Source organism: Fomitiporia mediterranea (assembly GCF_000271605.1).
Source record: "Fomitiporia mediterranea MF3/22 unplaced genomic scaffold FOMMEscaffold_1, whole genome shotgun sequence".
Lineage (NCBI taxonomy): Eukaryota > Fungi > Basidiomycota > Agaricomycetes > Hymenochaetales > Hymenochaetaceae > Fomitiporia > Fomitiporia mediterranea.
In genome coordinates, this window is record NW_006760386.1 from 9133144 (window position 1) to 9146665 (window position 13522).

General features: G+C 46.5%; 5 protein-coding genes across 5 annotated transcripts; 3 read left to right on the forward strand and 2 right to left on the reverse strand.

The window, feature by feature from the left end:
• Nucleotides 1-458: 458 nt before the first annotated feature.
• On the reverse strand, nt 459-2755 carry FOMMEDRAFT_117018 (hydroxymethylglutaryl-CoA synthase). The gene is made up of 5 exons (XM_007262435.1): nt 2427-2755; nt 2241-2367; nt 1809-2165; nt 1010-1746; nt 459-900 (listed from the first exon to the last, which is right to left on the reverse strand). The coding sequence occupies exons 1-5, from the start codon at nt 2550-2552 to the stop codon at nt 766-768; spliced, it is 1482 nt and encodes a 493-aa protein (XP_007262497.1). The 5' UTR covers nt 2553-2755; the 3' UTR covers nt 459-765.
• A 2651-nt stretch (nt 2756-5406) lies between these two features.
• On the forward strand, nt 5407-6465 carry FOMMEDRAFT_165098 (uncharacterized protein; the record flags this gene model as incomplete). The annotated part of the gene is made up of 2 exons (XM_007262436.1): nt 5407-6381; nt 6439-6465. The coding sequence occupies 2 exons, from the start codon at nt 5407-5409 to the stop codon at nt 6463-6465; spliced, it is 1002 nt and encodes a 333-aa protein (XP_007262498.1).
• A 599-nt stretch (nt 6466-7064) lies between these two features.
• Nucleotides 7065-10345, reverse strand: FOMMEDRAFT_101999 (MFS general substrate transporter). Its single transcript, XM_007262437.1, has 18 exons — nt 9513-10345; nt 9360-9449; nt 9225-9305; nt 9134-9173; nt 9036-9080; nt 8948-8969; nt 8674-8761; nt 8575-8618; nt 8303-8526; nt 8176-8250; nt 8000-8117; nt 7927-7943; nt 7801-7876; nt 7725-7744; nt 7659-7668; nt 7541-7609; nt 7452-7485; nt 7065-7390 (listed from the first exon to the last, which is right to left on the reverse strand). Exons 1-18 carry the CDS (start codon nt 9753-9755, stop codon nt 7124-7126), a joined length of 1563 nt encoding a protein of 520 aa, XP_007262499.1. The 5' UTR covers nt 9756-10345; the 3' UTR covers nt 7065-7123.
• Nucleotides 10346-10654: 309 nt separating this feature from the next.
• FOMMEDRAFT_117023 (uncharacterized protein) lies at nt 10655-11540 on the forward strand. The gene is made up of 4 exons (XM_007262438.1): nt 10655-10689; nt 10753-11056; nt 11190-11211; nt 11273-11540. The coding sequence occupies exons 1-4, from the start codon at nt 10686-10688 to the stop codon at nt 11396-11398; spliced, it is 456 nt and encodes a 151-aa protein (XP_007262500.1). The 5' UTR covers nt 10655-10685; the 3' UTR covers nt 11399-11540.
• A 556-nt stretch (nt 11541-12096) lies between these two features.
• Nucleotides 12097-13358, forward strand: FOMMEDRAFT_16871 (uncharacterized protein). The gene is made up of 6 exons (XM_007262439.1): nt 12097-12150; nt 12200-12322; nt 12393-12413; nt 12469-12573; nt 12640-13143; nt 13195-13358. Exons 2-6 carry the CDS (start codon nt 12290-12292, stop codon nt 13246-13248), a joined length of 717 nt encoding a protein of 238 aa, XP_007262501.1. The 5' UTR covers nt 12097-12150; nt 12200-12289; the 3' UTR covers nt 13249-13358.
• The last annotated feature ends 164 nt before the right edge of the window (nt 13359-13522 follow it).

Genomic DNA, 13522 nt, shown 5'->3' on the forward strand with positions numbered 1-13522 from the left:
GAGATACTACTCGCAATTCAGACCACCACCCTGAAAGTATTGTACTTGTAAGATACTAGGACTTGTACTATAGTCACCAGTTATTTTGCACGAGTAGCCAGAAGGAGCGGACTTACACCTTTCTCCGAGCAGATGAGCTACCAGCTCACCAGGAAATCATGAAGTCAGCTGGACATACATCACACAGATCTAGTTTTTCACTCAGGCGACGAAGGTTCACCGAACTAAGAACGCTCCTTCCTTCACTGAATAGGAACGGTAACATCCAAGCACCAAGTCTGTTTCAAAAATATATTGTTATTTGTATTCCCAGCCTCGCTGGACAATTGCAATTAAATGCAGTAATATGCAGAAGACGAAACAAAACGCTGGTATCAAAAATGAACCAACAGCAGCTCTAATCAAACACAAATTGCATATGTGAAATAGATGAAAGGCAAAGGTGAGGTGTGTTAAGTCGAAGGGCGAAAGGTGAAGGTAGAGGTAGAGGTAGAGGTTAGGACTAAATTTAAAGATGCCACGGAAGCCAAATCACGCGGGTCTAAGATACATTTATATTTGCTGGGATAATACCAGATGAACTCGACGTGTGCAAAGGCAAAGGGCAACGCAGGTGACGGGTTTGGGGTAGTGGGGGAGGATTACGTGCCAGGTGATTAAACGTAAAATTGTGTTGCGGTGTTAATATGGTATTCCGTTGTGGAAAGCGATTGAATGCGGAGGACGTAGATGGAATGGGCCAAGAGAAACGAATTGTATCATCCCTTATGCAACAGGTGTACGAGCGTACTTGCGTCGGTACTTCGAGTCGATGCTCTCGAGGTAGTAAGAACCGGGCCAGATGTTTTCTATTGAACCCTCAGGAATGTATGCGCCTGCGTTGTGGTTCTTTTCACGGAGCTGTGTAAGTAGGCGAAAAGAAAATTAGCCGATTTGTTCTCAAATAAATAAAATGCGACAAGCACGAGTTGGGGGAAGAAAAGCCTGGGTCAAATAAGACGAGACTTACCGCCAAGGAGTCAACGTATTCTTGGCACGGAACAACCTTCATGGACGCGAGGCGGTTCAGAAGGTCCATCTTCTCGCGGATCTCCGTAGTGTCGCCCTTAACGCGAATGGTGTAGAATGACGATGCGCAACCAGAGCCGTATGCGAACATGCTGATACGCTTCCCTCGGAGCTCCTCGGGAGGAACAGCAGAGACAAGTGAGGCGAGACCGCCGTATAGTGAAGCGGTGTACATGTTACCACAGCGTTTCGCGCAGTGCATTGACGGCATCACGGCAGTCTTGTGCTGCGCGCCAGCAAGGGCAATGAAAGTTTTCTCGATGCTCTTGTCCGTGAGCGATGCGGCGTAAGAGGCGTTGAGGAGCGCTTCAGGATCAGTGATATTAGCGAATTTAGGCGTCGAGGGTTTTGAGAGGAAGTCGTTGAAAAGGAGGCGAGCATGTCCCTTCTGCACGAGCTTGCCGTAAGGAGAGTGGAAAACGGGGTAGTCGACGCTGTCGAGGGAGAAGATAGATTTCGGGTCCTCTTCCTTCTTTTCGGTGCCGTTTGCTTCGCCGTTCGTAAGCCCGGTCTTGCACTTATAAGCCCTGGCGGTCTTCTCGCGGAAACGCGAGTAAGAGTTGTCCAGCGCGGTAAGGTAGGTCGTGATAGATGCCGGTCCATCGACCTCTGGGTACTCAGAGTCGAGCTTCGGCTTGTAGAAGTCATAGGTGTTGGCCATGTACGTGCCGTGAATGGCTATAAATTGTAGAAATAAGCATAAGCTTCGCAATTCAGAACCAGGATGTAAGAAGACGCACGGTCAAAGACCAACGGGGCGTTCGGTCCGATCAGCATGGCACACGCGCCAGCACCACCAACTGGGCGTGCACCACCTTCCGCGTAAATCGCAATGTCGCCGGCGAAGACGATTGCATTACGCCCGTCCCAAGACGAACTCTCCATCCAGTTGATTGCGTTGAATAACGCAGCAGTGGAGCCGTAGCACGCGTTCTTGGAGTCGATACCCTCAATGTCGGTGTTGCCTGCTACCGCGAACAGGTCCATGAGGACGGTCTTGACGGACTTGGACTTGTCAATGATCGTCTCTGTGCCGACATCAAGTCGGCCGATGGAGCACGGGTCAATGTTGTATTTCTCGAGCAGGTTTGACACGACTGCAGAGGATCACCGGCGTAAGCAGACACATTCCGACAGTCGGCGAGGTACGCAAGCCAAAGGTTTGTACTTACCAGTAAGAGCGAACGAGTTGATGTCTTCACGGTCATCAGTGCAAGCCATGAACTGCTGTCCAAGACCAATAGTGTATTTGCCCTTGGCAACGCCGTCGAAGACCTCCAGGTCTTCCTCCGAGATGCACTACGGATGACACGCCACGGTCAGCATAAGTAACGTTAGGAAAACAAGAGACGACATACGCGACGGGGGAAATACATCTCCATACCCAGGATACCAACATCCTTCGGACGGGGTACCTCGACACCGTCAGCTACCTCGAAAGGCGAAACGGGAGTGACAGGCTCTGAGTTGGGAGCAGCGACCATATTGAACTCGGACAGGGTGACACGGTACGGGCAAAGAATGGGAGAAGAGTAAAGATTGGGGGGAGTAGAGTAGAGGCGAGGGCAATTTATATGAAGGAGAGGAGGAATAAATAGAGATAAAAAGCATCGGCTGAAATGCACTTCACCTTTTTTTGTGGTACGATACCGTAGTTTATTTCCGTCACTTTAATTCATTAGTACCTTTCCTAATCTGGACATGCACACCCTCTCACTTTCCTCATTCAGTGTCGCGTCAGCTATTTGTCCCGAAATTAATCTAATTCTCCGGCTTCTTTCTCCAATTCATATCTATCGCATCACGGAACGATACAGTCAAAAAAAATCGTACGACGACAACCACGCATGTTACACAGATACTTAGACGTTCCCTGCTGTGCTTGCTGTTCCCGCTGCTGGTCCGGCAGTGGAGGAGGAACCTGAAACGGTTTTATCATCATTCTCCGTTTCCGGCGCAACGGCGAATTGCATTCTAGTCTCCGTTCACTGATACCCATCATAATTGGCTCTCGTCCCACCATTGGGGATCTTTTTTACAATAAGATTCTTCCGTTCGATTATTCAATTGTCTCAGCCTCCATTTCAGTTGGATCCGCTGCAGGTATATCTTCTCTTGCCCTCGACCCTCGAGACGAGCAAAGTGCTGTGATCTTCTTGTACCTTGTTCGAAGGTTTAAAATACTTCAGAGTGTGGGTACTTGTACCCATTTATTATTTTAAACAGCGCCGACACTGCCAAGCTGCGAGATAATCATGTATCAATACTCGGAACCATTAGTACAAAGTGGCGCTCAAGATCTGTTGGTTAGTGCACAGGCATATGTAAATGGCCGTAGTGCGACAAGTCAGGAGTCGGGATAAGGCAAGGAGTCAAGACAAGATCAAATGCCACTAAGCCGTGAATGTCATTGATTGGACCCACATGTCAAACATGTGTCCATTTACAACAAAAAAACAGGTGTAATGAACAGTCGAACTGAGCATAGTTATGATATTGATGATTGGGCGGGACTGGCCAAAATTTCGGTGTAAAAAGGGGCAAAAAAATGAGAAATGGAGTTGGCTGATATTTTTACTGTAAATTATTAATAAGAATATTGCGAGACACCTAAAAAGTCCGGTAAGTCCGGCTATCGGAAGGGAGCATGTTCGGTCAATCAAGGACCAGTCCACATCGAAGTCCCTCGTCAATCACGAGTCCACCGCTCCGTGCAGTGCATAATGCCGATGTAGAGAGGCCGACGAAATAAGTGATTTTATCGTATGTAGTATGTAGTATACCTGTTCTGCAGGTCTTCCGTATTACAGAAGAATCCAATGCTGATATTATCCGACAACGCGGAGCAGACTCGGATTCCTCTCGTCGGATCCATCCAAAGGCAAGGACCACCATAAGCGGAATGTCCCATCCTACGCCAACCGTTGAATTACCACTGCGTTATACTTTGGGGAGAAATCGAGGGATGATAACATTCACATCCTTACCGAGCGCCGCGTTACCCCACTGGTGATACCACCCTCAATTCATTTCCACTGCTTTTCTTTATAATATCTTGCACAAGAGCAAGTGATACCATATGCTCGGGGTTAATCAAAGATAAGTAGACTGGTATAACCATTTTTCAGGTCCAAGATTATTGCTCCTCCCCAACAGTCTTTGAGCGTCTGCCGTAAAATACCCGATATTGATGGAGTTTCAGGTCAATGAGACACACCAAGAGATAACCTATGCTCGATACAGGTTCCCCCCAAATATTACTCCTTGTACGCTGTGCTGTTTAATAGCAGCGAGACAAAATTTGGTCTGCAGATAACTTTAGTAATGAGCACGGTTCAGATTTAGAACCAGCCCTTCTTCGCGTGAGAACCAACGCGAGTTTGTACCTGGAAGACAGGGTCGAGGAGCCTCTGCAGAGCCTCTGCCGTAAGCAGCCGTGGACGTGAGATTGCGTGGGGTCTTGGTGTGATAGGCAAATCAAATAGCAGAGCTGGAGTGAGCCTATGGGGCGGATAAGGCGCCCGCCGTCACTTTGATGGGCGTTCCCCAGAGCAACAAAGACATTTAGGAGAGTTTCTTGGTATTTGGGGAAGACAGTCCAAGGTAGTGATTAAAAGAATCGAGAGTGGAAATATTTGATAGATAGCAGCACTGCAGGTGGCGAACGAGCAACCACGACAGAAAAGGCTACGAATCCTCCAATTGAATCATGGCCTGCCGGAGTCTCGTACTGCCACAGTGCCACTCGTGGTTTCCGCCGCGTTAAAACGATCAAGAGCGATAAATTGCTAAATATCACGAATTTTGGAGCGAGGGAGACATTTAAGAGAGTTCCTCTGAAGTTGAGGAAATTAGCATAAAATAGTGGATAATAAGGTCGAGCGTGGCAGCATTTGATAAATAGCGCTGCAGCTGGACATGCAGTCGGGAAATAGAAAAGACTCAACTGCTTCATGTGCTACAAGATTCCCGTACGGTTACGCGTGACTTCTGCCGTAAAAGCGATCAAGGACAACCAATTGCAGAATATCAAGAATTTTACTTGCACTTGATGGTAGACAGGAGTTTGAGATGCGCTAACGAACGAAGCTGATCTATGATTCATAGTATGAAGAAAATCTTATTTTAGCATACTATTCGATCACGTGCCCGACAATAAAGAATGCGTCTCATTCAAGTTGTATGAAATCTTCTATTAGCCATTCTCATCTGCCAAACCACCTTGTCTGCATAATTGTTGGCAGTCAGTATAATTTCCATAATATCTGTGAGGATATTGGGACTGACAAGCGTCGACCTGCTGCTTTTAAATTCAGACAGGTTACCTGTCTCAGCGAAATGGACGAAGACTCAGACGTTGCTCCCTCAACATCTGAAAGCCCGGCATGCAAGTCGAACGATGTCGAACTTGAGCCTGTTATAACCGCCGCGTCCGCACCATTTGACTCGCCATACGGTGATGTCATCCTTCGAACGTCAGACTCGGTGGACTTTCGCGTGCTGAGGTTCGTTCTAGCATTAGCTTCGCCCGTCTTCGGTGCCATGTTCTCCCTTCCACAACCTGCCACAAAACTGGACGAACCTGCATCAATTCCAATTATTCCGATCAGTGAATCAAGCGCCACAATTGATTTGCTCTTGCGATTGTGTTATCCCGTTGAGGTACCCCGACTTAGTAACAGGTTGAATGTACCTCGGATTGGTCTCGTACTTGAAGCAGCGCTGAAGTACGATATCAGTCATGTCGTCAGTCATGCTCGGGACGCTATATTAGAGCTTGCGGAAAAGGACTACGACTCCGCCGTTGCAGCATACGCAGTGGCGTGCCACTTGAAACTTGAGGAGCTAGCGCGTGCAGCCGCACTTGCATGCCTTAAATGGCCTTTTCCAGGACCTACAGTCCCTCAACTTTCTCTCATGTCCGGCTTAGATTATTACAATCTTCTCGAATATCATAAGAAGGCTGGAGAAACTGTGGCTTCGTTATTTCAAAAGAACCGATACAAGTTCATGACGGAGACATGTGTCGCAATCACACCTCGAAGCCATACTTGCCAAGGGAGCACAAAATTATCGTACACTTTAACCGATAACAACGTCGAAGTCAACGAATATCTCTTCTGGTCTGAGGCAAAGAATATCTTGTCCGAGGCTTTCAAGACTTCCCCAAGTGCAATGGAGAAACTTTCCTTGTCATCACTTGCTCCAGCGGTGACGGCTACTAATTGCCATATTTGCAAAAATAAATTCCTTCATGGATGGGATCAGACAAGAGAAGCTATCGCGACTGTAATTAAGAAACGAATAAGTAAGGTATGCTTGCATAATCTATGAGAAATGTCCATCATAATGTTAACGTCGTGAACGTAGGTGCCACTTTCTCTGTCTTGGATGTGACCCGGCCCATCGGCAATGGGCGGGCATGCATACTTCGAGTTTCTGTGTATTGCGTCACATGAACATCTACGCGTGCAACGGATGAATATGGAACCTGAAACTTGCACGAAACGACATAATTCAGCTACAGGTTTTGCATTCCATTCAATTACCATCTACACGACTGGGATCGCTTCGCGGCGTCTGTGGGCACGTTACATAAATCAGATTGGTGTCGAATTCTCTGTCTGCAGACATTCTTTTATGGAGAGAACTTCAATACCTCACTATTGATGGCTTCAACGCAGTCGACCGGCATCAATTGCGGACCCTCGGATGATAGGATTGCAATGGATTATCGGAACAAACTTCTACACGTTCTTTTGTGTGTTTGTCCCCCCTCCCCTTAATTTTTGTAGTTCATCCTACTATCCTCCCTCGTATCAAACCTGCAGCATCGAAATATGATTGATGTGGGTTGAGATGCAGTATCAGTCACTTTACGCCCAAGATGTATGGCATTACTATACCCTGCGCTGCTCTTAATTCATTATTATACTGATGCCGCAATGCATGTTCCAATTTTGTACAGAAATACAATAGTTCTCTTCATAGGTTTCACTGTGCTAGCATACACTTGTTGTATACATATGGATACGTAGTTCGTCTCGGACATTCGTCACAGAGTGTACTTGTAACCACTCCACTTGTCACCTTTGTCCCGTCTCGCTTCATCTACACTTTCGTAACACCCATTCTTCGAATTCATACCCGGTTTGCCGTCATTAACACCAACGATGATCTCGTCCCGTTCTCCACGAGCACGTTTAGCGTTCTCCCTGCGCAGGAAGTAGAACATCGTGTTGGCAGCAATGAATCCACAACTGATGTAGAGGATGACGATGCCGTGTCCTAGGACGTAACGTGGAGCGTCGCGAGCGCGATACTGATGCGATTAAAGGAACTTAGATATGGATCGGAGAAAAGATTCGGTGAGAACAGCTTACGGCATTTGAGGTGGCAGCGCCGTTGATATTACCGCTGGAAGATGAATATTAGAAAATAAACACTATTGAGTGGTGGTGGCATGACATACAAGCCAATGACCCAGCCTAGGGAAACGCTCCGCTTGTAAGTTCCCTCAACATTGTTCGACACCCAAGCGCTATGAAAGACGGTCAGTCTAAAAACGCGAACGCAGGAAAGTAGCACACATAATATTTGCTGTTATAGAATGTAAATCAATGGACTTCAACTGAGGAAAGATTGAGATATCTTACGAATAAGAGGGTAAATACCGCTGCAAAGACATGTCGGTCAGACGTCTTTTTCTATTAATATCAGGCGAGAACCCACCATGCAGCCATATATACGGCAAAGTACGATAGGGCTGCGGACCTGGACAAGATTAGTATGATATACGCCGCGAGACCTGAGAGTCGTTAGTTTGGCAGGCAGACTAGTAATTGGGACTACGCTTACCAAGTGAAAAGCAGCCACTTCAACGGAGCTCCATTAGACAGTGAGTTTGATTCATCCAATAAGGGGTGCTTACATTGTGAAGTATCCACGTCGCCCAAAACGGTCAGCCAAGAATCCGACAGTACATGTCCAGATGCAAGCGACGACGTAAACCGGAACTGTTAGTAAGTTTGCAGGTGTGGCCTGGAATCCTGAGAAACGAGCGTCTCTTTAATACATCCTTCAATACCCATTTGGCATTCAACATACCGAGTTGGTTGATAATGGACGGTAAAAAGAGGGAGAATCCATACAGCGGTCCGTTGGCACCGGCGTATAAGATCACTGGTATGTCATTGAGCTTAACTGCTTATCGATGAAACGGGAGGCTTCTTACTGCCGACCCAAGTCTTCCAATCTATGACGCTGTCCCAGATATACTTCCATCTCGCCTCCTCGCCTCCCGCTGAAAATTGACCGTCATTTTGCAGACGGGAAATGACAAAGGCCCGCTCCCTTTCGTTAAGGAAGCGTGCGGTATCGGGAAAGTCCTGAAGAATGAAGAAAGAGAGAGCGCCGACAATAACAGATAGCAAGCCCTCAAGGATAAAAATCCATGCCCTGAAATAAAATTAGTGCGTGGGTGAATGCACGTAGATCTTTATCTACCATGCAGGTTTCCCACCAATACCGTTCATGTTTGAAATACCAGCCTGAGTATCCTCGGTTGAGGAGGCAGTGCATCTTTTTCAATTGAATCACACTTACCGCCAATAGCCCTCCGAAGGCACCCGACACAGTAGCTGCTGAGAAGAAAAGAGCGGCACGAAGGCCAAATTCTGTGCGTTTGTACCAGCTGAGAAACGAATATACTAGTGAGTAAGCACTCTCATCAACATATGAGAGCAAAAAGGTTTGTTGTGCCTGACATAAGACCGAATAGTTGGCGAAGAACGAGGTGGAGAGTTGGGAATCTGACCAAAGAAGATAGAAGATGGACCGAAATAGCACGAAAGGACATAAAAATTGGTAAATTTCTCACCAGGACAAGTAGTAATTTACTCCTGTGAACACAAGTTCCGCGTAAGTTCGTTGCCCGTTCACCGCAGTAGCTATTACAATAAACATACCCGGGAAGAGGCCGGCTTCGAATGTGCCAAGCATCCATCGCATGGCTATGATTAGGTGGTTTAGTAAGATAGGCCGGATGAAAAACACGAGCACTCACCGAAGAGGCCCCCAAAGTTGTGGACCAATCCTTGAATAGTCTGTGACGGTAAATGCGCTGTAAATCGCAACAAGCGGGGCAGTGTGCCTACCATCATGACTCCCCATAGTAGCATTATCGAAGACAGCCATATTGACGGACGTAGCCGCTTGAGGAAGATGTTCGACGGAACCTAGAGAAAAACGTTAATATTAGCACGTATCTAATCGCAGGAAATCCAACGTACATCTAATAGCGAATACGGTATAAAGAATATAGACAAGCAAATCAAATATTGAGTGTCCGTTATGTGGAGGTCAGTTTCCATGTTATACAGCTAGAAAGAAATCGCAAAATTTATATCATTAGCAATATGTATCATGATTAAAAGGGTACTCACCTTTGCGTTGCCTATACTTGACCGATCGAGGAAAGCGATAAGATACAAGAACGATAGCCACGGTATAAGCACCCAATCGATCTTTCTGACGAGTTTCTTTTCGTCTATGGGCACTACACCATCTTCGCTTGTACTGGAGGGGACACCTTTTGCTTCGGTAAGCACGACAGGCTCCTTTTCCTCTATCTTCGGCGTTAATGATGATGACCCCGTGGAGGGACGGTCGACCTTTTCTAACGACATGTTGGAAGTGGCAAACAAGGGTTCCCGGAGAACTGGAAGAGTACGAAGAACGAGAAGATGAAGCGGTGCTCCCGATGAAGAGAGGCGAAAGTTAGTTTTGCTCCAAACCTCTACTTATATGCAATGCGCATGGAAATCCCACAGAATTTGTAAGTTACAGTAGGCTGGCGTACACAGGCGAACTTCTATATCCACGGTCTGCCGACGAATGCCGCTCCTCTTCGTCCCGCGTGCAAATGTGCTTTCCCGGAAGAAAGAGAACTTGGCGCCTAAGAAGGAATCCAGCCTCACATGCTCAGATAGGAATAGTCGGTGAAAGGAAGATGGAATGACTTTCCGAACAAACCACTGGCTCTTCGACCCTGTTAGCGGAAGTCGGGATACATAATCCATAAAACACTGGATTCGACGTCTTGTTCGAGAGTAGCCTTTGATAGCCTTTGATAGCCTTTCAAAAACCGAGCGGATTCACGGAAGATCTTCTCCGTGTCCGTGACCATTGACCGTGGCGATGTTTTCGCTTGTTCCAGTCATCAGCCCCCAGGTTGGTTCCTTTATACGCTGAGATAGAGCGGACTCCGTGTTCCGTCATTTTCTGCCAACATCGGAACAGACAATAGCAGACTTATCTCTCCAGTGAACATAAGGCGCTGGTTGGTCGAAGATGTCACAATTTCAAAAGGATCTAGTGTGCAGGCAAAAAAGGTAATACGCTCACGTAACCAGTGTACCGTAAGTCAGCACAAATAAATGCAAGCGTATACTTTAATTTCGGGAATTTTTACCTACCACAAAACAACGCGTCAGTGGCGTGAGAATCACCAAATAAAGCCAAAATTAGCGTCATAGCGCATATAACCGCGTCGTCAAATCCACCCTTCTGCATACAACCTTCAGTTAAACGGGCTTAAAAACGACTGTCATATTATAATGGGTACGTATGTAGAGTGTTCCTGACTCATCCCTATTTTCTAATGGCGTTTTCATCTTACTTAAGCAACTCGCGAATCCGTCGAACTCAACGAGGCACACAAGCCATTGCCAAAAGCTATTGAAGCCTTCAAAGCTGTCAAGTCCAAAATCGTCTCCGAGCTCATCAGGGAACGTCACCACTGGGACAAGCATGAGCCCCACATGTTCAAACGCGCGGAAGGAATACCTGATGCCGAGCTCGCCAAGTTCTCTATTGATGAGGATCTGGTGTTAGTACGCGCTGGACAGACAGCGTATGGGACAATCATCTTTGGCAAGATTAGATTACCTGCGATCAAGGAAGGAGGTGAAGGATACATCCATGTCAGGTACGCGATCTTCTCAAATCGCTTGCCGATGGCTTTCTCTGACGGGAGGACGCTATTATACACTCCTGATTTTACTGACATTCGATTATGCCGTTCTTGCTCCTAATCTTAATTGATGACATTGTGTATGCAGAGTCCATGATCCCCCCAACAGTGTATGTAATTACTTGAAGCGTCCTATATCAGTCGCATTCTGACATAAATTGCATCTGATAGGGTGAAACTGATGTAATTCTTCACTCCATCCTCACAGAAGAAGGCGACAGGGACGCTGACGGACATCCGACATCCTGGAATGCGATTCATACGCTCGAGAAATCATTGGACTTTTTCAACGAGTGATCTTCGGATTTTAGTCTGCTGAGAATGCAAGATTCGAGCCTATTGGATTTATAACTGTACGACAGGAATGCTGCTACTTGAATACATGTATGGGGACTTTCAACGATCTCGAATATATATGGATGGAGGATAAATAGTAACGAACCCAATGTATAATGTGATTTAAGCTTTGAATTGAGTTTCTGTATTTTACAACTGACCAGACCAGAGAGCAGGAATATGGAAAGAAGTAAATGGTAATAGGACTCTGACTATGCCACCCATGTTCAACAGACTCATTCATTCTTGACATCACCAAAACGAACACGAAAATGTATTGGAATTTATTGCTAAGACATATATTTTTGCATATTGTGGATCCTTATATTTGCTTATAACGTCTACATGTAATTATATTGCCTTGTCAGACTCTGCACGTCTTGGTGATGTTTTGCCCATAATTAGAAGCCTTGCACCCCTAAATGATTATGCGCGCACATGCGAGCACTAGTATGGGCGCCCGCCAAGTTGGTGCATTATCCGTCGCGAAGGCGCAGAGCTATTCTTCCCTGACCAGATGAAGTGACAATGGGCGCTGCTTCATGATGACAAGTCGCAGTCTGCGATGATTTCTCATTCGTAAGCCATTACCCCTTCGGGCCCTTCCGGCTTGTTGGTGAAGCACAGTGGCCAATCCCTGGGCACAAACCTGTTTCAGATCACTTCCCCCTTTGCCGTGCTAGCACGTAAAGCATCTTCGTCACCCAGTTCGCGTAAGTGCAGTATCACAAATCTACATCAAAATGACTTACGGAGGTAAAGATTCCTAATCAGAACTCCTGTTAGGCATTGTCGACTATAAAGACGAGAAATATTTCATCTGTGCCCCTTGTTGTCTGGCAAGTGAACGAAATGCCCGAACAAATCACTCTTTACACTGGAAAAGTGAGTAACTCTTTTTATCCGTACGCAAAACCTGGATGTGCTCAGACTGACTGGATACGAATGAAAATAGGCTTGTCCTGCCGGGCAGCGTGTAGGCACTTGGCTCTTTATCCGGGTCTGAACTAAACTCACAAGTAATGATGCAGGTTGAGATTGCACTCGTAGAGGCAGGCGCGGAGTTCACAAGATATGAAATTGACCTGCAGGACAAGCCGGATTGGTTCACCCTAAAGATCAACCCTGTAGGAAAGGTACGGACTCCTGCATGTCTAAGAAGCGCAACATGGGTAATGTACAATTCGTGACGCATTGCATAGATCCCAGCCATTTCGTACGGCGGCCCAAAAGTGCCTCCGGATCAGCCATCCCCCGAGTCCGTCAAGCTTGCAGAGTCGCTCGTTCTGCTCGAATTCGTCGCCGACCTCTTCCCAGAATCAAAACTTCTCCCAAAGGATCCTGTCCTGCGTGCGCGTGCACGCTTCTTTATAGATGCCGTGAACACTAAATTCCTAGATGGGTTCGTTGCCTTCATCATCAAGGGTGAAAACGTAGACACATTGTATTCTGGTGCTGAGACGATCCAGGCGTTGCTTCCCGATGACAAGAAGTTTGCGGTATCCGATGATTTCACAAATGCGGATGCTGCCATTGCCCCGCTCTTCATTCGTGTTATTGTGGTATTGAAGAACGATCTTGGAAAGGCGGCACCTGGTGAAGGGAAGAAAGCATTTGAAGTATTCAATAGTCCGCGATTCAGTAAACTCATGGACTACTTCAAACGTATTGAAGCACATGAGAGCGTCAAGTCGACATTCGACGAGGTAAGATGATTTCATATTATTCCCATCATTTGATTGCTTAAGACATTCCAGGAATACAACACAAAATCCTTCGAGAAATACTTCGGCAGGACCAAGGCTCCATGAAAAGCTGCATCAAAGTAAAGCTACATTATGGTAGTCCATGAGCGAGACGGTATCCTGCCTCTGCGCCATAGTCAAATATTACATAACAAATACTATATGTTTTGACGTTTTGAGGGGCAGCGGGATCAAACTTGGTTCTACACGTTGCAAAATCGAGCTAATCGCTCGATTTACGGAACCTGTGTTCGAACCAAGTGACATTGTAAAATACTGAATACCTAGCCCCAACAAATTCCCTGAGTGAGAAATGGGCGGATATTACGTTGTTTTCGGA